This window comes from Pteropus vampyrus, unplaced genomic scaffold, assembly GCF_000151845.1.
Source record: "Pteropus vampyrus isolate Shadow unplaced genomic scaffold, Pvam_2.0 Scaffold25, whole genome shotgun sequence".
NCBI lineage: Eukaryota > Metazoa > Chordata > Mammalia > Chiroptera > Pteropodidae > Pteropus > Pteropus vampyrus.
Window position 1 is genome coordinate 12,475,651 of NW_011888806.1, and position 21,837 is coordinate 12,497,487.

The following is a 21,837-nucleotide window of genomic DNA, read 5'->3' on the forward strand; positions in this document are numbered from 1 at the left end:
CAATCTGATCAGTGTCTATTCTGCAACCGACTCCCCTCAGCTGTTTTTGTCTCTCAAGGCATTCTTCCTTTCCTTAGTGTCTGAGGCTACTGAGTCAAAACTCAAAGCTTTTTATAATGGCTCAGGGCAGCAGCAGGGCTGGGATGTCAGGTAAGAGGAAAGAAGTAAAGAATAGGAAACAATGAACAAGAGAAAGGAAACCAGTTATACAATGAACATGGACTCCTTAGGGCATTTATAAACTAAGGCATTATAAATTAGGACATTGAGAAGTCTATCATTTCAAGATGTTATGTTGTCTGTAATTTAGTTTCACATATTCCAGCTCAGAGAGTATAATACAAATGTTAGCCTCAACCTATCCTAACTCTAGTCTTGACCTCAGGGCCAATTAGTTGCCCTAAATCAAGAACTCACATTAGAGGTGGTCAGGCAGACATTTAATCAGAAGGCCACCATAAGGCTTCAGCTATCTTTCTCTCTCATCAACCTCCCAAGCTTTGTAAATTAGCATAATGAATTTTAGAAGTGGGTTTTCACTGTAGAAATTAGTGGCTTGTTAACTAGCATAACAGATGCCAGAACCAGGCTTTCCTGGGTAAAATTAGTTGTATTCGACATATGTGAATGAGTAAAATATTTTAGAGACATTTCTCACTCTTGCATAAAGGAGAATAAGAATCAAGTTAGCCCTTTTTCCAGAGGCTTACTCCCTAAACAGTCTTGGGTTCCTCTGCGGGTTCAGAAGTTCTCAGTTACCTGGCTGATGGCCTGACTCAGCTAGCCAAATCCTGCTCCTCGAACATTGCTGCAATCGTCTCTGATAAACTTTTCATATAAAGTGTTTTCAAAACACCAAAAAAGATAGACAGTAGAGACATCATTAAGTACGGACTATTTCGCACCATCTTGCTACTATAACGTCTGTGAATGTAGGAATTTAAGCTCCCATTATAATGTAGTCTAACCCTCTCCAATACATACTAAATGTTTGTTTCCCCCACAAAACTCTTATACTGAAGCCCTAATCCCCAATATGATGGTATCTGGAGATGAGGCCTTTGGGAGATAATTAAGATAAATTAAGATTATGATGGTGGTGCCCTCATGATGAGATTAGTGTTCTCATAAAAAGAGATACCAGAGAAGTGGAAGTGGCATGTCCAACTTCTAGCCTGTGCTCTTAAACACATGAGGTGTCCTTCTTGTTTTAATTCCTCCCTGTAGGCATTTGCTGAACATACAAGGTAGAGCTGGAGCAGCCATCTTGGACCATAAAGTAGAAGCACATTCAGGATGGTAGAACAATACAGAATGAGCTGTCATGCCAATGTGGACTGCCTATGTTTAAATGAGAGAGATTAACTTCTATCTTATTAAGCCATTGTTACGATGTATAAACCTTGTCAAGGCCACTACACCTCCAGATAACTAACATAATAAATAACATTATTAAAAGTTTTAACTAAAAAAAGTGATAGTACTTCTGAAAATTTTCTTACCAGGGAAGTTCAGTCAATCCTCCTTGTCTAGCAATAGCAGACTTAACCCTGTTAGCAAACTGGACCGCATCTTCTCCTTCCTGGAAAAAAATTACAAGTACATCCTGGGGATGGAGTCTTCATATAATGCCTTAACATGTCTCACAATCATTTAGATTTGTTTTAAAATATAAGATTCACATTTGAGCTCAAATATGTTCTATTCTCAATCACAGCAAATATTATTTATCAAGAAAATGCAGCGCCGTATTAATTTTTTTATCATGTATACATATTTATTATACTCTTTAGTCTTAGCCAAGATACAACATTCCATAATATTTGTAGGTTTAATAAATCCATATCAATTATAAAAACTATTATGGAAAAGAGTCTCCAAATATAAATTGGCCTGATTTAAAGAGAAGTACATTTTTAAAAATGGACTCATTTGCTGAGAAAGCAGAAAGGAAGTCCAGCTCTTGTTGATGTAAAAGGAAGACACCCAGGTTTTCAGTAAAGGTTTTCTCACCTTTATCTGATTAGATATAGCACCAAAGATCAGCTTTTATCAATGGCATACCTCTTTTGTCATGGGAGGCATGTACCACACATCGCAGACTATGGCCCAGCTGGTCATCATTCGAAGCAGGTAGCTCACCATGTTGTATTTACTACTGTTCCAAAATGCATCACCAAACTGAGGATTATACTTTGAAAAGAGAGAAGAAAATGCATCCCAGTTATGAATTAAGTGGTGGCTTCTCTTATCCAAGTCAATGTTTTTGAGGTTACAGGCCAACCTCAACCATTTCTATCAGACTCCAAGAAAAAGAGAAGCTTCTTTGCCTGATAGAAATGATCCAAACAGTAAACCGGTCCAGCAACCTTCTCTGACTAGAGCCCCAGAGCACTGCAACCCTGAGGGTGATTTACAGGACTCTGAAATGTCTGTCTCCCCACTTATCTGGAAGGTGGCTGAAAATAGTAACAGTATCTGTTTTGCTTATCACCTTGTCCTCAGTACTCAGGCACTGGCCTGGCACATGGTCCCCTAGTACATAACTATATACATATCAATAGAGATGGAGGAATGATCATGAAAAGGGAGCCAAATATTAACAACTGGAGAATATGAGTAAAGAGTATACAAGTGCTCCTTATTCTTGCAAATTTTTAATTTGAAACTATATCAAAATTAAGTTACCAAATAACCCTTTTTTTATTGGAGGGGGAGGGGGACTCTGTTTTACCTTAATTGCAACTGGATATATGGTCCCTCCTATTTCAAAGCTTCCCTTTTTAAACATCATGACTGAAGTGTTATTGATGCAAGTTCCTACAGGGAAATGAGAGTAGGGGAAGAGGTGGTAGATATTTTTAAAAGCAGTCATTTTTTAAAACAAATTTTTAAAAGAAAAATAATTCAAATTATTCAAATCATATCAAAGTTATAGACATTTTACTACCATTTCACAAATCAATTCCTGCTTACGTAGTAATTCGACAGTTCTAAGCAGATTTAATAACAAACTTTTACTTTACTCTTGAATATTCTCCAGATACAACCTCTTCACAACAGGTGACTATTTCAACACACTTAAAATAAGGACCTTGAAAAACTTATGAACAATACTTTTCTAAATTCATTGCCCAGAAATAACTTCTAAGATCAAAATGTACCATGATTTCCATCAAACTCAAAAGAAAGCCCAGAATTACTAGCTCAGAGAAGGCCATCACATTCCCATAGGACAGCACAGATCTGGACCAAGAATGCCAACTGGAGAACAATCCAATTCCTCATACACTTTTGGTGTTTATCGTTATCAACTATCGCTTGGTAAGCAATCCCATCTTACCTTCAGGAAAGATTAATATGGGTAATTTTTTCTTATCAGCAATGTGTTCTTTTAGTCTGTGAAGAAAAATAAAAGATCGAAATCCTTTAAAAAGAGAGATATGGGAATCCTTTGGTACTCTTTACACTCTACTGAAACAAATATAATGGTAGAGCAATAAGAAGAAAAGAAATGATATATTATTATAAAAAAATAATAATAATAAAGAAATAAGATATAAGTAAAGGAAATAAACTCAAGTTGATCCCTTTCTAAAAAAGTATAAGGATATCTGCACTATTTCATTTTTTCTCTTCTCAGAGTGAGTGACTTTCACTGCCTTCTGACTACTCTTAAAAAAGAATGCTAAGCAGTCATGTGACATGAGCTCTGGAGCCCCTGTGTCATAAGCTTTATGCTCTTCCTCTTGTACTTACATTTCCTTATTTGAAAAATGGGGATATTGATGGCTGGACCTGTCTGCCTGTGGCCATTAAGTATAGAAGATTTCTCAAATGAGTCAGGCTGAATTTTCCTACTAAATATGCACCATAATGCTGAGAACAACGAAAGTTCTTCCAGGCTTAGGTCCTGTCCTCCCTGCAGCCAGCTCTATATTCCCAACTGCTCACCACAAGTTTGCAAGGCTGAGATGGAGAGATTACAGATGCCAGAGTATCCCATTGCTAAAAAATCTCAAGATAGTGGATAGATTTCTAATCTTAAACAGATTTCAACAAGTACTTTTAATTTTACTCTCAAGAGCATTGCCCATCTTCATGCTTATAGAAGCAGTGACCAGACAGCCTTCGATTAAAGGCCTCGGGCAAAAACCTGTTTCCTAACAAAGGTTTCTGGTAGCTCATCTCCCTCCCAAGCCCCAGAGGTTCCTTCTCCTGTTCCATAAGGAACATTAGCTCTGTCTGTCTCTATACAGATCTAAGTGATAACAGTCATTCAGCAAACACTTACTTAATCAACCATCTATTTATTCAGAGAACAGTTACCAATTATTTAATCTTCTAGGTAGTAATTTTTAACTTTGAAAATTCAAAATAATAGGACTATGCTTAAGTCACAGCAATATAAACTTCTGGGCCTTCTGATCTCATCATATACCCCACTATGTCTACAGAATTAACATTTTTAAAAATCTGGTTAAGACACATGATTTACCAGATAAAGCCAACCACAAATAGAGCTAAACATATTTTAATTTTAATCCTTAGTACCAACCACTCTGCCCTCTTTGGCAGACAGGAAGGCTAAGATTTATCAGATTTTATGCTACCCCAGCAGACACTGAGTAATGTCACTGCTTACCTCTTAGTAACCTGGTGTCGATCCTTCATTTCTGAACGTTCAAACCAGACATGTGGACAAGCCTTGACCATAGCTCTCTGAATAATTCCCATCAATCCACCATGAACCTGGCCAACCTAGAAATACCACAAGAAAAAGAGAAAAATGTAAAAGCACAGCTGTCCAAAGAAAGTTTTTTGTGTTTTTTTTGAGTGGGAATAAATTTCTATTTCCCACCAAGAGAAAAGATTGAATTTCTTCTACTGACTAAAGTTCTTAGTCTGTATAAAGGACATGAATGGTCAAATGTAAGCAAAAGGTGTTCTTTAGTGGCACCTTTGAATTTTAAGCTATGTTGCTACACTAACTATACTCTAGCTTTAAAAAGTAGTCAAGATAAGAGAAATGCAAATTAAAACTACACTAAAATATCATTTCTCACCCATCAGATTGAATATATATGCAACAGTTTTAATTGCAGCATTTATTGTAATTGCTAGATATTAGAAACTACCTAAATGTCCAAATATAAGAAATTAGAAGAATAGACTATGGTACATACACCCAATGGAGTACCATGCATCTGAGAAAAGAACAAGGTTGAATTTTATAACTGGTAAGGAGTGATTTCTAGGATATATTATTAAGTTAAAAAAAGCAAATTGCAACAAGCAAATATAGTGTGCTACCTTTTATATAAGACAGAAGGGAAAATATACACATATATTGTTTATTTCCACAAAAAGAAAGAATAACCAAAACCGATGAGGTTGGAAACCTACATAGGTAGGAGGGAGTGGGAGAGAATGAACGTGGGAGGGAGTGACACTTCTATGCCTTCTTTGGTTAGTTTTGATATTTGGAAGCATATTGATGTCCTAAATATTCAAAAATTAAATCAACAAGGATGGGACTAGCAAACTGAAAGCAAACTGAAACAAATGAACCCAACCGTATTTCAAATGAATAAAAGAACAATACTAAAGGAAGAAGGGGGAAAAATCCAAGGAATTTATAAAGACAGTATTTGACCACACACCCAATATCTTGGACAAGGTACCAAGAAGAACCGTAAAATACCTTAAATTATGTTTACAACATTTTTTTTTTTGTAATAAAACAAGTAAAGCAATTCTAAAACAATTTTGGCTGTATTATAGAATTGAGAAAAGGAATTCATATTGTTGGGAAATAGAATATTCACTGTGAAAAAAGGGAGATACAACTATGGATTGGGAGAAAGCAAAAAAGAACACTATGAATGAGATAAATTGATATAGACTCAGATTTCCAATGTTGTATCAATATTAGAAATCATATTAGAAATATTAAATATAAATTACTAAAAATATATTGCACATGCATTTTTATGTAGAGAGACAGAGAGAAAGCCAATGTATGAGAATGAAAGTGATAAAGCAAATGGGACCAAATGTTACAATACGTAAACGTGGATCGAGGGCACATGGATGTTTTACGTGACACTCTTACTATTAACAACTTCTCTGTAAATCAGAAAATGCTTCTAAATTAAAAAAAAAAAGTAAAAGTTTTTGTCTAGGAGGGAAAAAACAACTTTGAAAAGCCACTGAGAGTGAATCTTGAACATTCTTGAACATACAGTTTATGTTGAGCCCAAAGAGGCCAAATGTGACCGCCAAAATAGCAGTACAGTTTCCTCCTACTTCTGCCCTCCTGCCTCCGATTTAAATCCAAATGGCTTTAGGTTTCTATCATTCAACCCACTGGAATGTTCGCAGGTACTATGCTTTTCTACATTGTGGTTAATATTGTAATTGCAGTTATACACAATCAAAAATCATGGAAGAGAGTTTCCAGGTTGGTGAACAAGAACTCGTCCACGGGCCACCAAACCAGCGTCAACGTCCATAAAGATAGATGCTTCTTTGTGCAGGACCTCACCCTAAGTCTCTTCATCTGGCTCTTGGTGTTGAATCAGTGTTTCACATGCTCAATTGATCAGGTTTGACCGCTGTAAGACCTTCCAGGGGTGGCGATAATGAGCAGTTCACCATCTTGCCCCTAAAGCACAGGCACGACCACCCTTACCAGGCAACATAGCTGTTAAGAAAGCCCACACTTTCAGAAGAGGAAAAAAAAATGGCATAGATAGAGGCTCTGCTCTGTTCATCCTTCTGGCGACCAAATCAAAGTTGTGACAGAAATAAGGAGCAACAGCAAGGAAAAATCACCTGAGATCTAGATGAACAAGCCATACAACTAGGGAGAAATCCAAGAAATCACCCTGCAACGGCAGAAGGAGGGACGGGGCAAGGACGCGGGGCTGCTCAGTCTCCAGCACTGAGGAAGCAGGCTGCAGCAGCGGCAGACGCCTCTTAAAGGGGCCGTGTCCGCAAGCGGATTTTCATGGTGATGGACCTGCTCGCTCTGAGCGCCAGTGCCAATTCGGGGGCACCAGGGACTTACAGGGAGACATTGTTGAGTGAGGGCCGAAGTGAGACTCGCTCTGTACAGAAGTGCCAGCGATATGCATTGTTCCTTGTTGAGCCCTCCCCACTACCAGTGTGCTGGACACAGTGCCGCCATAGCCATGACTCATCGAACTGGATAACAGGTCGCTCTGCCCAGAGGATTCCCTGAAACCTCGCCTACCCCAACCATATCCAGGTATATCCTCAGCGAGTCATGTGCTCCTTACTGAGCAGTGCCTAGACTCACACTGGAGGCAGCTGGCCTCGGTTTCTGGTGTGGCCTTTTGAAGGAACTATAAGCACAGCATCTGTGGATTGCTTGCTGAATCTTAACAGATGGTCACGGAGGGGCAGAGGACTGGGCTAAATTTGGCCTGCAGCTGAACCCCTCTCAGGACTGTGCCACTGGACACCTACTTCACAAATCCACACTAATAAGACCGGGAGACTTAAGAGCTTTGCTTAGTACATAGAAACAGACACGGAAAGGCAGCCAAAATGGGAAGACAAAGAAGTAGAAACCATAAGAGAGAACAGAACAGAGATCCAGATATAATGGAGTCAAGTAATCTTACAGATGCAGAGTTTAAAACACTGGTTATAAAGATGCTCAATGAACTTTTAGAAGTATAGAGAACTTCAACAAAGAAATAAAAAACAAAAATAGAAATGGAAATTATAAAAAGGAACGAGTCCGAAATGAAGAACACATTATCTGAAATGAGAAGTTAAATGGAATAAACAAAGGAATAAACAAAGTGGATAAAAAAGAGGATCAAATGCCCTATCTAGAGGATGTGATAGCCAAGGACACACAATCAGAATGGCAAGAGAGAAGATGCTAAGACTATAAAAATAATTTAAGGAGCATATGAAACACTATTAAGGCTCCAAAAATCCATCTGGTTGGTGTACCTGAAGAAAATCAAGATGTCGAATAGCTGTTTGAAGAAATAATGATGGAAAACTTCCCTACCTGGTGAAGGAAATGGACATAAAACTCCAGGAAGCTCAGAGAATTCCAAAAATCAGGGATCTAAAGAGGCCCACACCAAGACACATCATAATTAAAATGCCAAAGGTTAAATACAAAGAAAGAATGTTAAAAGCGGCAAGAGAAAAACAAATAATTACATATAAGAGAACATCCATACGACTGGCAGCTGATTTCTCAAAAGAAACTACGCAGGACAGAAGGGCTTGGCAAAAAATATTCAACAGGATGAAGACCCAGGATCTACAACCAAGAATAATTTATCCAGCAAAGCTATCATTTAGAGTTGAAGGACAGATAAAGAGCTTCCCAGACAAAAATAAGCTAAAGGAATTCATCACCATCAAGCCAGTATTACAGGAAATGTTGGAGGGGGTTCTCTAAGAAGAAAAAACATGTATCAAAAACAGCAATAAAGAATGGTAACAACTACATTCCTACCAATAAGTACTCAAATGGGAAAGAATTAAGTGCTCCAACTAAAAGATAGATTGGATGAATGGAAAGGAAAATAAGACCCCTAAATGTTGCCTATAAGAGACTCACTTCAGATTAAAAGACACACCTAGACTAGAAGGAAGGGGAAGGAAAAGATATTGCTTTGATGGACCTAGAAGTAATTTAAGTCAGACAGAGAAAGATAAACACTACATGATTTCACTTATATGAGGAATCTAAGGAATAAAAAGAACAAACTAATCAAAAACAGACACAAATATAGTGGACAATTTGGTGACAGACAGAGGGGAGGGAGGTTTGGGGGGCTGAAGGGGTGAAGAAGAACAAATCAGTAGCTGATGGATGGTCACGGGGATGGGGAGCACGGCAGAAGGAATGCAGTTAGCATTAATATGTTGGCTAGGTGGAGGGTCAGGGGAGGGAGGGAGCAATTGGGAGAATCATTAGAACTGCCAATTCCCATGTCTATTGGTTAAAACTGCCTTAGATTCAGAAAGAGCCCAACTTAGAGAAATTTTAAAATGTGTTAAAATGTGGTTGCCCATGAGTTATGTATCTGAACTTATATTTTAGACAGATTGAATACCTGGCAGTAAGTGAGAAGTTTTTACAAAGGTCTTCGAAACCCTCTCAGTGATTGTATGACCCATGGATAGTCATATACCAGCACGAGCGCCGGAACTTCCTACTCTCCTCCCTTTGATTAAGCAGACACTTAATCAATAATGGCTCCCTTTCTATACCTTCCCAGAAAAGCACACTTGACTATGACTATCAGTCACTGAAGCTGACAAGTGAAAAAAAAAAAAAAATCCATCTGTTCCCCCTGAAGCCCAAGCTACCACCATGAGATACGAAAAGAAGATTCTCCAGGATCCCCTCTATCATACTATCTCACAGATCATAAGGCATATCGACCACCACAGGAAAGGACATTTTTAATCCATAATTTACCTGACTCAGACCTAAAGAGGGTAAAGGAAACCTTGACAAGTTTTTAAGGGCAATAGAAAACACAGATTAGAAAAAAAACTGGAACGTGGTTCATCCCATGAAAAGGTCTTTTAAGGTGTTTGATTTTACTGTGGGCTTTATGGCTTGTTGTAGTGTTTTCTTTTCATTTCTTTCCCCTTGGGGCTGTAAGCAAGAACTAAGAAAGGCAATGTGGTATAAATATTTGCCTTTTTTTCTTGATGTTCATTATAGAGCCAGATTTTTTTAATCGTATATTACTCCCTAAAGGAATACAGAACTAACTATCTAGTAAGAGATCTGAACAGCACTAAAGAAGAAGACTTTAATGTCTCAGAGTGTTATTAAACATCTTAGGGATTTTAGAAGTAAAATGGAATCAACTTTATAAAGTCCTATCAAACTTAAGTATATCCACATTTCAGTAAGGTAAAATTTTTATTACCTTAAATATAATGGTTATTTTCTTCCTTTTTCTTGCACTATATAGTTTCATGTAAATATATTACATAACATATAGCTACAATAGTATAACTCGGTCACTTTCTAACATAAAACTAACTTTCTAACGTGTGCCAAAATAAATTAAGTTTGAGCAATCCACAGAACATAGAACTCCTTAAAATATCACTGAGCTGATCTTACCATAGCATAGCATCCATCCGTTGTCAAGATCAAAACATCTATTGGAGAGGTATGGTTGGCAACACAAATGCCTCCCTTCTGGGGTCTGTATTGCCTGCAATTATAAACAATGGTAAACACTAAACTTTGAAAAATGGCCACTATTTGGCAGAACAGCATGTAGAGGTTTCATTCTTTTTAAAAAATTCCAAACAAATAAAGTTTTGATGTAAATGGGTCCATCTTAAAAAGGTTATCTCTAGGCTATAATGCTGGAGTTGGGGTAAGAATATAGGAGAAGAAGCCCTTGATCTTCCCTTTACATATAATTATGTTGTTTTCAGTAATAATCGTATTTTCCTTTTATGATAAAAAAATAATTTTAAAATATTAGACTGAATTACAAAGATTCCACAACTTTAATAAATTTTGTGATATGTTTCATTTATTTTATCATATTTTCATATTATTTCTACCTTCATAAGCGTCACTTTTAGAGGCTTCATAGTGATCCACAGAGTAAATTTAATATAGTTTCCTTCCTTTCCCCTATTCCTCTAAAACAGAGGTTGGCAAACTTTTCCTATCAAAGGCCAGACAGTAAATATTTGGGGCTTTGCAAGCCAGCCAATTCCTGTCAAAACTGCTGGACTCTGCTGTTTTGGCACAAAGGCAGCCATGGATAACATGTATATGAATGAGCATTGCTGTGTTCCAATAAAACTTTATTTACAAAAAACAGATGGCAGGCCCCATTTGGCCTATGGGTCAATAGTTTAGTTTGCCAATCTCTGTCTTAGAGTTCAACCAATATTTGACACTAATGAAGTAGTTTTCTTTGGGCCTATACAGAGAAGAAAGGGGAGCAAATGTATAACAACTTTAGCATGTGTCCTCTAAAATTAGAAGCAATTCTATAAAAAGTTATAAACTTCTCTCCATGTAATTAGAGCACCTTTTCTGTAAAAGATATCTCCTCTATTCACACTTTTACCAAAGCATTTTCTTCTACTCCTCACCCCAAAATTCCTAGCCTAATCACAAAAATCATAGAATTTTAGAAAATAAGGGGCCTTTGATGTTAGTTAACACATGGAAAAGCCAAATGATAAAATGTTTCCTGTCTACAAATGAGACAGAAAGATCCAGTCAGTAAAAAATAGGCCTGTTTTAGAGCTTATAAAACAACGATGTTAAATGTAAAAAGAATAAACAAATAAAATTATTTAATAGAAAATAACTCAAAAACAATCAAAACAACTTCTACTTAGGTAATAACTTCATTTAGCTACCTTTATCCTCTATGATTTAAGGGTGAGGTAATAACTTCATTTAGCTACCTTTATCCTCTATGATTTAAAATGTTGTGTCCTGTTGCAAGGTCCTGTTACAGAATTTCAGAGATGGCAGGACTGAGACAGGAAACCAGGTCTCCAAACGACAAGTCTAATCCCCCTTCCACCACACAACAGGCCTGTCTCCTTCCTCACTGCTTAAGTCAGACAGGTCCAGTTCAAAATTTGCCATGTACTCGCTACGTGACCCTAGACAACTAATTCCAGAGCCTCCATTTCTTCACCTATAAAACAAGATAACAGCACCTCTCATACAGATGACCTGTGAGAAGCACAGGCCTGGCCCGCATACCATAAATGCCCATTACATGTTTACTAGTATGTTCTTTCTGTAAATGGATTGCTTTTTAAAAGTGTTTTTGTGCATCGTTATGTCTATGATGCTGTAAGCAGTAAAGGCGAACACAGAGGAAGGAGGTGTTATTTCACCTGCTTCCTCCCACCCACTTCTGTCAATCACATACTGGATTTACCTAGAGAAAGGCAGGCGTGAAGCCAGCAGACACTCACTTGTTGTGATAATGAATGGTACCAGAGAGGGCTCGCACACAGATCCGGCAGCAAGTCAGGTGGACCAGTTCACTCAGCCAGTTTTTGAGGCTGAAGGAAAGAGAAAACATTTTATTGTGCAGTTCTAGGCACTCCTAAGAAACAATACAGTAAAAGCTTTAATGTGCTCCTTCACAGCAGCATACTGTGATCTGAAACACAAGCACAGTTCAGTTCTTACAGTCTCGCTAAGGCATTTAGAACAAAACGCTAACTGAAAATAGCTCCCTCCCTACTTCCAAGATAAGCTGGAGCTTCTTTGATCTCAGTCTTACTAGCCTGACAATACTAGAGGACTCTCTTGCTTTCTTCAAGTTCCTCAGTCCATTTTCTTTCTTCTCTTTCTTTCTCCTTTGAAAAAAACATCTTCTTACGATTTATATGAAAGTATGATGGAAAATCAAATAAAGACTAAGAATCTGAAGTAAGCAGTATTTTAACAAGCGTGTTGAGGTCATAAATTGGATGAAATACACAGGAATCAAACAAATATTCTCTTTGTGGACACAGCTAAGAAAAGAGACAGGCCTGTTTTGGTTGAGTGGAAGGAAACATTTCACCTGCTATCTGGTAGCTGCCCAACCAGTGTAGTTCCAATAACCAACAAACTGATCCCAATGAAAGCCAAGGTTACCCTGAAAAAGAAAAGGTAATGCAAAAGTTTGGTTGAATAGTAGGGGTAAAGGAATATAACCTAAAAAGTTCATAAATAATGAAATTGTAAATAAGTTGTGGGGCATCACGTTATGAAATATGGTGCAGCCATTAAAAGAATTGGGTAAATCTGTAAATTCTGACATGGAAGAATGGTCCTTGGTACATTTTGAGAGAAGAAAATCGCAGTTTCAAAATAATATATAGAGAATGATACCATTTTCAAAATAACAGCAAGCATATAACTGGTCTATAGATGCATATAGAGAAGGCCTGGAAATTGGTCCACAAAACTGTCAAGTTCAATCTATATAATCATCAGAAGATTAAGCAGGCTCGTGAAGGGAATAAATCAAAAGTCGTCCCTTCTACTTTTCTTATTTTAATTGTAAAATTATTATGAATTATTTTAAATATACATATTAACTTCTTGTATAACATGAGAAAAAAGTTTTATGTTGTATAAAGGAGTTGTTTCAAGTTTAAGTAATCATCTTTTTTTTCTTTTTTCAGGTGTTGCGTGATATAGTTGTAAAAGGAAATATCTTGCAAAAGTCTGAAAATAATTTGTTTTTCTGTGTTTTTTAATGACGAGGCAAAAAGGTACAATTCAAATTTTTCTCAAAAGAGTTTAAAATTTATAGCAAATGACAAAAAAGTTATAAGTTAAAGGCGCTTTCATAATAAGAGCATCAAATTATATCACCATGTAGGAATCCTATAAATCAAATCTAACTTGTCCTTTTATATGGTTCAAAGTAACTTGGAAATTAGTAAACCAGATGACTGATAATACTTATGATCTCCACATAGACACCTTCTCATTTTTGAAAAGTGCTTTTAATATACCTTCCAATCACTCCAAAACAAAAGTCATTTTTAGAAATATAAATAGAATTATTCAAAGAAAAAGTTGAGATTTTAAATCTTTTCAAATAAATAGGGCTTCCTTATAAATACCTTGTTAAAATTCTTGGTTTAACACCTTTTGGCATAGTGATTTGAAAGTCAAGTTCAGTTTTCTTTAGATGCCATACTTTCAAGTCAGTCACTGATTAGAAGTTTTTAATCTCAGCCATCAATTATGCAAAAGTTTTAAAATGTTTTGCCTTCTTGCCCTAATAAGAATTACTTGTTCCAACACATTAAATCAGAAGGGATTACATTTTAACATGTTTAACAACTGTGTTCAAAATGATTGGAAGTTTTTATTTGCTAGATTAACAGGCCAGAAGATTCTGTTTCCCAGTTTAAGTGAGCCAACATGAGAGTTCTCACAGATGACTTAAGGTTTCAGCCACAAATTGTTTTTTTTTTTAAGAGCTTTACTGAGCTACAATTCACATATCATAAAATTCACCCATTTAAAATCTAAAACTCAGTGGTTTTAGGCATATTCACAGAGTTGTGCAACCATCAACACAATCGGTTTTAGCACAATCTGTTTTTAAATGCTCACTTTGTAGCAGCTCCTTTTAAAAACCATTCACGAAGCAATTCTTTCATAATGAAAAGTACACACTAAGAGGAGGAGTCTCAATTCTGCCATTTCCTTTTTGTTCTTGGGCACTTACACTATTGGGTTATCTTAAATCTGTTGTTGCTTTGCAAGAATCTTTTATGTCACTATCTATCTTGTGAGTATTAGTTTAGTTTAAACTAGATAACAGAATCATAATACCATTTGCTGGGCACCCATGGCAGGTAAAAACTAACCGACAAATGAGGGATCTCAAGTAATCTGTGTTGTAAAATCCACACTCTTCTCTCAGGTTGCCTTGGATAAGGTGCCTGCTCCATGGACCAAGTGAAGCTATAAGAGCAATCTATATATTCAATTTTTCTGAAGTTTTATTTCTTGTTAAGAATAAAAACAGAATAAATGGAAGCTTTAACTATAAATAGACTAGAAACATCTAATAAATAAAAGCTCAAGTATTTCCTGCACACCAATGGCCTTGGGCATCCCCAGAGTTACATGAACCCCACTTTGGGAACATTGTCTTAAAATTCAAGCAAAAATGTATGTGAAACCCTGAATTTCACTTTGTTATCACAGCTGAAACAATTCCCAAAAGATGTACCATGCTCCAACATCTAGACACTGGCAACATGAGCATAAGGAAATAGAAAGAGCTTCTTAAATATGTGCCTTTGCCTATACTTAAGCAATCTCTTCCCTTGTAATAAATCTGAATGAGGCAAGTATAGGCCATCCTAGAGATGGTCAAGGGTTTCCAATTCATGTGTCAATTTTATTGGCTGGTAATAACTGCTTGAAAAGCTCTACTGAGAGGATGCCAAGGCCATATCCAGGGAAATGAAGCAAGACAATCGAGAGTGATGTCGTGACATGCTTACTACCTGCTACCACCATGCTAAAAAGACCCTGGTCACTTGCACTTTATCCCACTACCCGGTGTCACCTCTTCTACTCCATGTTCCACACCATAGTTCCATTCAACTGGGCTTGAGGGTACCTCTTCATCAGGTGGCTCTCAAACTCAGAACCAAACTTAGTTCCCAGGTGGGGAACTTTTAATAAGAAAAGTGAGCGATTATAACAGAAATGAATGAAACAAATTTACTCTTCTGAATGTGTCTCCCCCATGTGGTAACCACTCCTAGAATTTTTTTCTTCCCTCTGTAGCTATGAACTGCTACAGACCAGAAAGAGAGGAAGTTATAGTTTGGTTGACACACAGGTGAATGTGAAACTGTAAATCCTCTCTTCTTTTTTCTGGCTGCCCTTTTCTCATCCTCAAATTATCTATGACTGAAAGAGTAACATGGATCCAAAACTGATATATACTGGATTCTGAATACATACCTTCATTTAGGAAAAAATGTGAAAGTAGAATAGATACTTAATACTGTCCTAGAAAGGTCACATTTGGTGGTATTTTCTAAGTGGAAAGGAGTGAGATCAGTACCATAATATTCTCATGTGGCCATTTTTTAAATGGCCACATTCATAACTTTAAAAGAAAGCTGAAGCAATTGTGTCATCAGAAATGGGCAGGAGGCATACCTCAGAGGTAGTAGAACACAGTAGCGTACCATGACACCTACTACCCACACCATGGTGAGCCGTGGACTGATGTACTGGAAATTGATATTGGTCCTTGTAAGGAGATTCCATGAAACTAGCTCCTCTGAGGAGAACCTCTGGGTCACTTCATCTTCCACAATGGCTTCCAATCCCTTCTTGGAGAAATAAAACACGTCAGACAGCTCAAAGTCCCTTCCTCGCAGACCAGAGAGCCCTTTTTCCATGGGTGACTCATCTCTTTGGATAATACCTTAAAAGAAAGCATCAGGACATAAGAAAATGCTATAGGACATAAGAACAACTAACCAAAAGGGCAACTGTGCAGAAGACAGTTAAATAAATTTAATGGGTAACAGATTTCAGAAATAAAAGACAAGCAACTACAAATGGGAAAAGAGGTGAAATCACTGAGTCTGCATGAAATGGTCTCTACTCAATGATTTCAATTCATTACTGAGGAATTTTGGTCCTCAATAACCCTCTTGCTTGTATTTCCTCCTACACCCCATTAGAGAAAGAACTCACAGAAACAAATTCTCTCCAAGTATAGATCTAGATTGTGTAAAAATAAAGACTTCTCTTTTCCCCTTATAAAAACCATAAAGCCAAAAAGCAAGCAAAATGGCAAAAGGTATTTACCACAAATGGCAAACGGTTGATGTTTTTTAGTATATAAAAATTAACTAATAAGAAAAACACAGGCCCCTCAGAAAAGTAAGCTAAGTTCATGAACTAAATTTGCAGAAGAAATATAGTTAATAAATTTATTAAAACCTTTTTATTAGTAAATCGAAGATGTGAATTAGTCGAAGACTGGCCTATTTCATTATCAAATCAGCAATATCTTTGTTTAATGATAAATTTCAGTGACAGAAATAATACAGGTACCCTCATATTCAATTTGTATAAGTGTGGAACTAATAAGAATTTCATCAAAATCTACCATGAGGAAACTAAATATACTTTTGATAATGATTCAATAATTCTAATTCTAGGAATCTGTCATAGAAAATAATCAGAAATGTAGGCAAGAGTTTCACTGTAGCATTTTCATTATAACTGATCCACACTATGAGATATAATGCACCCATTAATAAGTAATGTTAAGTGAAAAAGGCAAGATCTAACACTATATAGTTTAACTCTATAAAATATATGTACATAGAGAAAAAAATGTCAAGAGGAAACATGAAGTGGTTATCTCTGGGATTAGATGTTCCTCTTTATACTGTTATTGTTATTTTCCATAAAGAAAATAATTCAAAGATTTCTAAAGTAGTATAACATAGCATAAAGTTCTAACCACTAAATAAGAATAAAAGATGAGAAGATCTTCGAAGAATAAAGAGTAGCTATATACACGGTGATATGACCATACATTTGTCTTTCTGGGGTCTGTTACAAAGAAATTTACTTCCTACATTAGAAAAGTTTTTTCTTTTGAGTTGGAGATTAAGCTGTTAAATTCCCTGAAAGAAGATCCCCTTTCATTTTTTCACTTCCCAGGTTCCTAGGAAATCAAAGAGGAAAGTGGAGAATGCTATAAGATTCATTCTCTGGAGAACTTGCGTGTACATCCATCTAAGGAGCTACAGTGTACCAGTTTTCTTGAAGGAATGGCAGCATAATGCTCTTGAGTAGAAAGTTATAGAGGACCTGGAGTCCAAAGTCAAGTTCTGTTTAGGACAACCACCAGCTTCTGACTGTGGCTAATAGATAAGTCACCTAACTTGGTGTCCTCCTTTATAAAATGGGGAGAGGAAATAAAGAAAATCTTTATTTTCTTTCAAAGCTAAAGTTTTATGATTTTACTTTTGAGATTTTTTAGGGGTATTTGGGTTTGGTTTTGGTTTTGGTTTTGTTTTTTTTTGCCCACATATAAAGCTAATACCTAATCGCCTTAAGAATTAGCACAATAAAGATCTTGAATGATCTTTTTCAATAGTTAAGACGAAGTGGTTTAACCTTTCTCCACCATCTTTGAAAACGTTTAATTAGTATTAGAGGATGAACCAAAATAGTCTCACTACTGAAATGCCCTCTTGGTCTTGGCACTGCTATTCCTCTTACAGCAAGTTACTCAATTCAAGTACTGAACAATATTTAACAGTACAGTTTCATTATTTAGCAATATATCAATTTTTTTTTAATCTAAAAGAGGAGAGAAGAACAAATTATTAAATCTCTGAATGAAACACACTGGAGACAGTGGGAAGGACTTCTAAAAATAACCTTTTTCAGAGGGGCCAGAGATAAAAATGCAAGTTCAAGTTGCCTCATATTATTTAATGGAGCCAGGAGAGAAAAGACTTGCAAGCAGAATCCAGCCCCCTAGCCTCTACACATTGATGTGCAATATTTTCTCTGCCCCCTGACCTATTTTATTCTGGGTAACTCCAATGAAATATAACTCAATTTTATATTTTTGTTAAGCCTCTTTCAAAAGTATGTGGTGCAAAGCACCTAACTGATAAAAGATTAATTTCCAGGATATATTAAGACATACAGAAAATTAACAAAAAAAAAGTCAAAGAACCCAGCCCCCCCCAAAAAAAATTGGCTAAGAATACGGCAAGTAGTTCATAAAAAAGTAAGTCTTAATGACTAAACATTTAAAAGATGTTCAGCTTCACCATAATGAGAGAAATGCAAACTAAAACCCCAATGAGATACTATTTCATACCCATAAAGACTGATAAAAATATTAAATTGAATAATATCAAGTGTTGGTGAAGATTTGAGACAATGAGAATATAATTAGCACAACCACACTCAAAAACAATTTGGTACTGTCTAGTAAATTCCAAGGTATCCATAGCCCAAGACCCAGCAACTCCACTCCCAGATATACTTCAGGAAGATTTTTATTTAATAATTTCCAATATATAGAATAGTTGCAACAATAGTTCACTTCACCCAAATTTACTAATTAACAACATTTTGACACACTTGCTTCATTGTTCTATCTCTGTATGTATTAAAAGATACTTTTCCTGAACCATTTGAGAATAAATTGCAGACATCACACCCTTTTCCCCAAATATTTCAACAGAGATTTTCTTAGGACACAGAACTTCACTTATTTAATCACAGTACAATTATCAAAATCAGGAAAACTTCAGTGATTGACATGACCACAATACTAGTATCTGATCTACAGTCCTTAATCAAATTTTGAAAATTATCCCAATAATATCTTTCATAGGATATTTTGCTGGTCCACGATTCAATACAGGATTACACATTACATTTATAGATCAAGTCTCTTTACTCTCCTTTAATATGGAAAGGCTGCCAGCCCTTCTTTGTTTTTTAAGCGTTGACATTATTTAAGAGTATAAGCGATTTATTTATTTATTTAGCCATTTATTTTGTAGATGTCTCTTAATTTGGGTTAATCTGATATCTCTTCATGATTAGATACAGGTTGTATACACTTTTGGCAGAAATGCTGTGTAACTCATGTTACATCCTTCTCAGTGCATCATGTCAGGAGGTGCGTGATCTCAGTTAGTCCCATGACTGGCAACATTTAACTTTGATCAGTTGAAGGTACTTAGTGCTTACTGGTTTTCTCCACTGTAAAGTTACTGTTTTTCTCTTTTTTATTAATAAGTAGACACTTATTATCTATAACTATCTGTAAAAGAGAGATACTTTGAGACGATGGAAATATCCTGCTCCTCAAACTTTTACGAAATAGTATTAGCATCTATGGTGATTCTTGCCTGAATAAATTGGGACCATGTATCTTTTAAAATAGTATTTTCTCACTCCTTCATTCCTTCCACACTTATTATTTGGCATTCCACCTTAAGGAAGATCTTTTCACTTATACTCTAGAGAGATTCTTATAAAATTGTGCACAAGTAGACATATATAACTATCAAATTAGATAGATGAACAAATAGCAATACATACAAATATTGAATCATGTTATTCTAATTGTTACATGACATTTTTATCTCAAATAAATGAATAATAAAAGGCAGCTCATATTTAAAAATGGATATATACAGTACATCCTACACAGGAGTTAAAAGAAATTAACCAGAACAATTACCAGCTTAGATATTATGTAAACATCAGAATAAACAAACAACTCAGAATGGAAAGAGGTATTTTTATAGAGTTTGAATAATGCAAAAAGTACAATGTATTATTTAAAGATACATACATGAATAGGTGAAGTATGAAAACATGCACAAAAATAATAAACACCAAAATCAGAGTAGTAGTTTGAAGGGTTGGCAGGGTAACGGACTCAGGGAGGGATACATGGGAGAATTGGATTGCTTCTGTGAAGTTTTATTTATTAAACTAAGTGGTAACTACAGAGGTGCAATAACAAAGAAAAATCATTACATGGAACTGACAGTTGTTCCTAAGTTGAAGATCTCTATTGTAAGAGAGCAGGTAACAGTTTAGAGCAAATCTGAAAATGGGTGTTATAAAATTAGATGTCAAAAGAAGCATGACTGAATAATGTTACTTCCTTCCTGAAATATATTGACTATATTGACCCTTAAGGGTCAGAATGACTGAGTATAAACATCTAACAGGAAAAAAAAACTATTTAATTCAGTCAGCATATAGGGGACACTCACCATGTATCAGGGATCAAAGTACAGAAAAAGTGAATATATTTCTTTTGGCACCAAGAAACATTCATAAATGGACCAATAGTCTTCAAAATATAGATATATATACATATCAGATTTAACTAGCACAGACCCAATTTTGATATTGGTTTTTATTGTCATTAAAGAAACCCAATTATTATTAATGAATTAATCATCCTCATCTTTCAGAGCTACTCACAGTTCTTAAATTGGTAAAACACTGATTCTAGAAAATATTTCCTTTGTTTCACAAGTCAGCTTTAAAAAAATAAAGCCATAATAAACATTTGAACTTTGTCCTTATACCAAATGCTTTGCCCAACACGACAAGGTCCATGCTCGGATAAAAATAAAATGAGAACAACTATCTCTATATAATGAAAGCGATTAATTGCACAAGCTGCCCTGTGCCCCTGTGCCTTTAGCAAGTCACTGGTACATAAATAATACCAGCTATGAAAGGCCTATTAAAAGAAATGAAGGCTGAAGTTAAAACCATCTCAAATATAATTAACTCTAAATTAGCTGAGTGAATTCTAGAAATAACTGCCCATTTATAAATCACGCTAGTTTTCCCATTCTCCAGTTGTATAGCATACTTTCTAGGTCGGTAATTAGGGAAAATCAGGGTCCATGACAGATCAAAACTGGATATAATAGGCTTATACATAGAAGTTGATCCTTAACCTATCAATGGGTTGTATTCCAAAAGTCAGAAGTTCAGAGATCAAAACACACTCTCTCATGGAAACTTTGTTTGAATTAGTCTGTTTAAGCTAGAATCCTACCCAATCATAAGCCTAACTAACTCAAAACAGAGGTGATCATAAAGTGGCAGTACCATGAAATAGAAATCTCCTTTAGCACTGTATCTATAGAGAATTTTTAAATTAAGTCTAGTTTGGAATTAACAAAAATATACTTCCTCATTCTGTAGGGACTTAGGGCATTAGGGAAACTTTGTTGAGTACTGGTATGTTCTATTTCTTGATCTAGGGAAGAGATACACAACTAAGTTCACCTTGGGAAATTCACCAAGTCATACACTTAATAATTTTACACTTTTGCCTATATATGTTATGCTTCAGTTTTTAAAAAATTTTACTGGCGATCTGCTATACGATATTACTATAGTTAACAATATTGTATTGCACACTTAAAAATGTGTTAAGAGGGTAGATCTCAGGTTAAGTGTTCTTACCACATTCTTTTTAAAAAGAATTGAAGCAGGCAATACCTGTGAATCTCCTATTTCAGTGATTTACCATTACAGGATTCAATAAATACTACTTCCGTTAAAAAAAAAAAAAAAGTTAACTTTATATCTCCCTACCCAATTATTAAGCAATTGGTCACCTGTCCCAGAACCCACTGTTGACTGTGAGGTCCTTAACCTGGCACAAGGAGCTCTACTGAGGGCCTCTGGCCCTTGGCAAGGAAGCCAGGCTTACATTCTTCCCTCCCATGCCCCAGTTTCTT

The 21,837-nt window shown here is 35.9% G+C and overlaps 1 protein-coding gene across 3 annotated transcripts in view; it reads right to left on the reverse strand.

Annotated features, from left to right (window-relative positions):
* Positions 1-21,837, reverse strand: part of GPAT3 (glycerol-3-phosphate acyltransferase 3) — an 81,964-nt gene that overhangs the window by 22,516 nt on the left and 37,611 nt on the right. For all 3 annotated transcript variants that reach the window (XR_002779403.1, XM_023528443.1, XM_011356333.2), the window contains exons 3-11: positions 15,716-15,986; positions 12,591-12,665; positions 11,992-12,081; positions 10,148-10,241; positions 4,646-4,761; positions 3,344-3,399; positions 2,735-2,820; positions 2,065-2,193; positions 1,503-1,582 (exon numbers count right to left, since the gene is read on the reverse strand). Coding sequence is in view for 2 of the 3 variants with exons in the window: in XM_023528443.1 (XP_023384211.1) it covers positions 1,503-1,582; positions 2,065-2,193; positions 2,735-2,820; positions 3,344-3,399; positions 4,646-4,761; positions 10,148-10,241; positions 11,992-12,081; positions 12,591-12,665; positions 15,716-15,986 (997 nt within the window). In the remaining variant the exon portion in view is untranslated. The remainder of the gene's footprint in view (positions 1-1,502; positions 1,583-2,064; positions 2,194-2,734; positions 2,821-3,343; positions 3,400-4,645; positions 4,762-10,147; positions 10,242-11,991; positions 12,082-12,590; positions 12,666-15,715; positions 15,987-21,837) is intronic.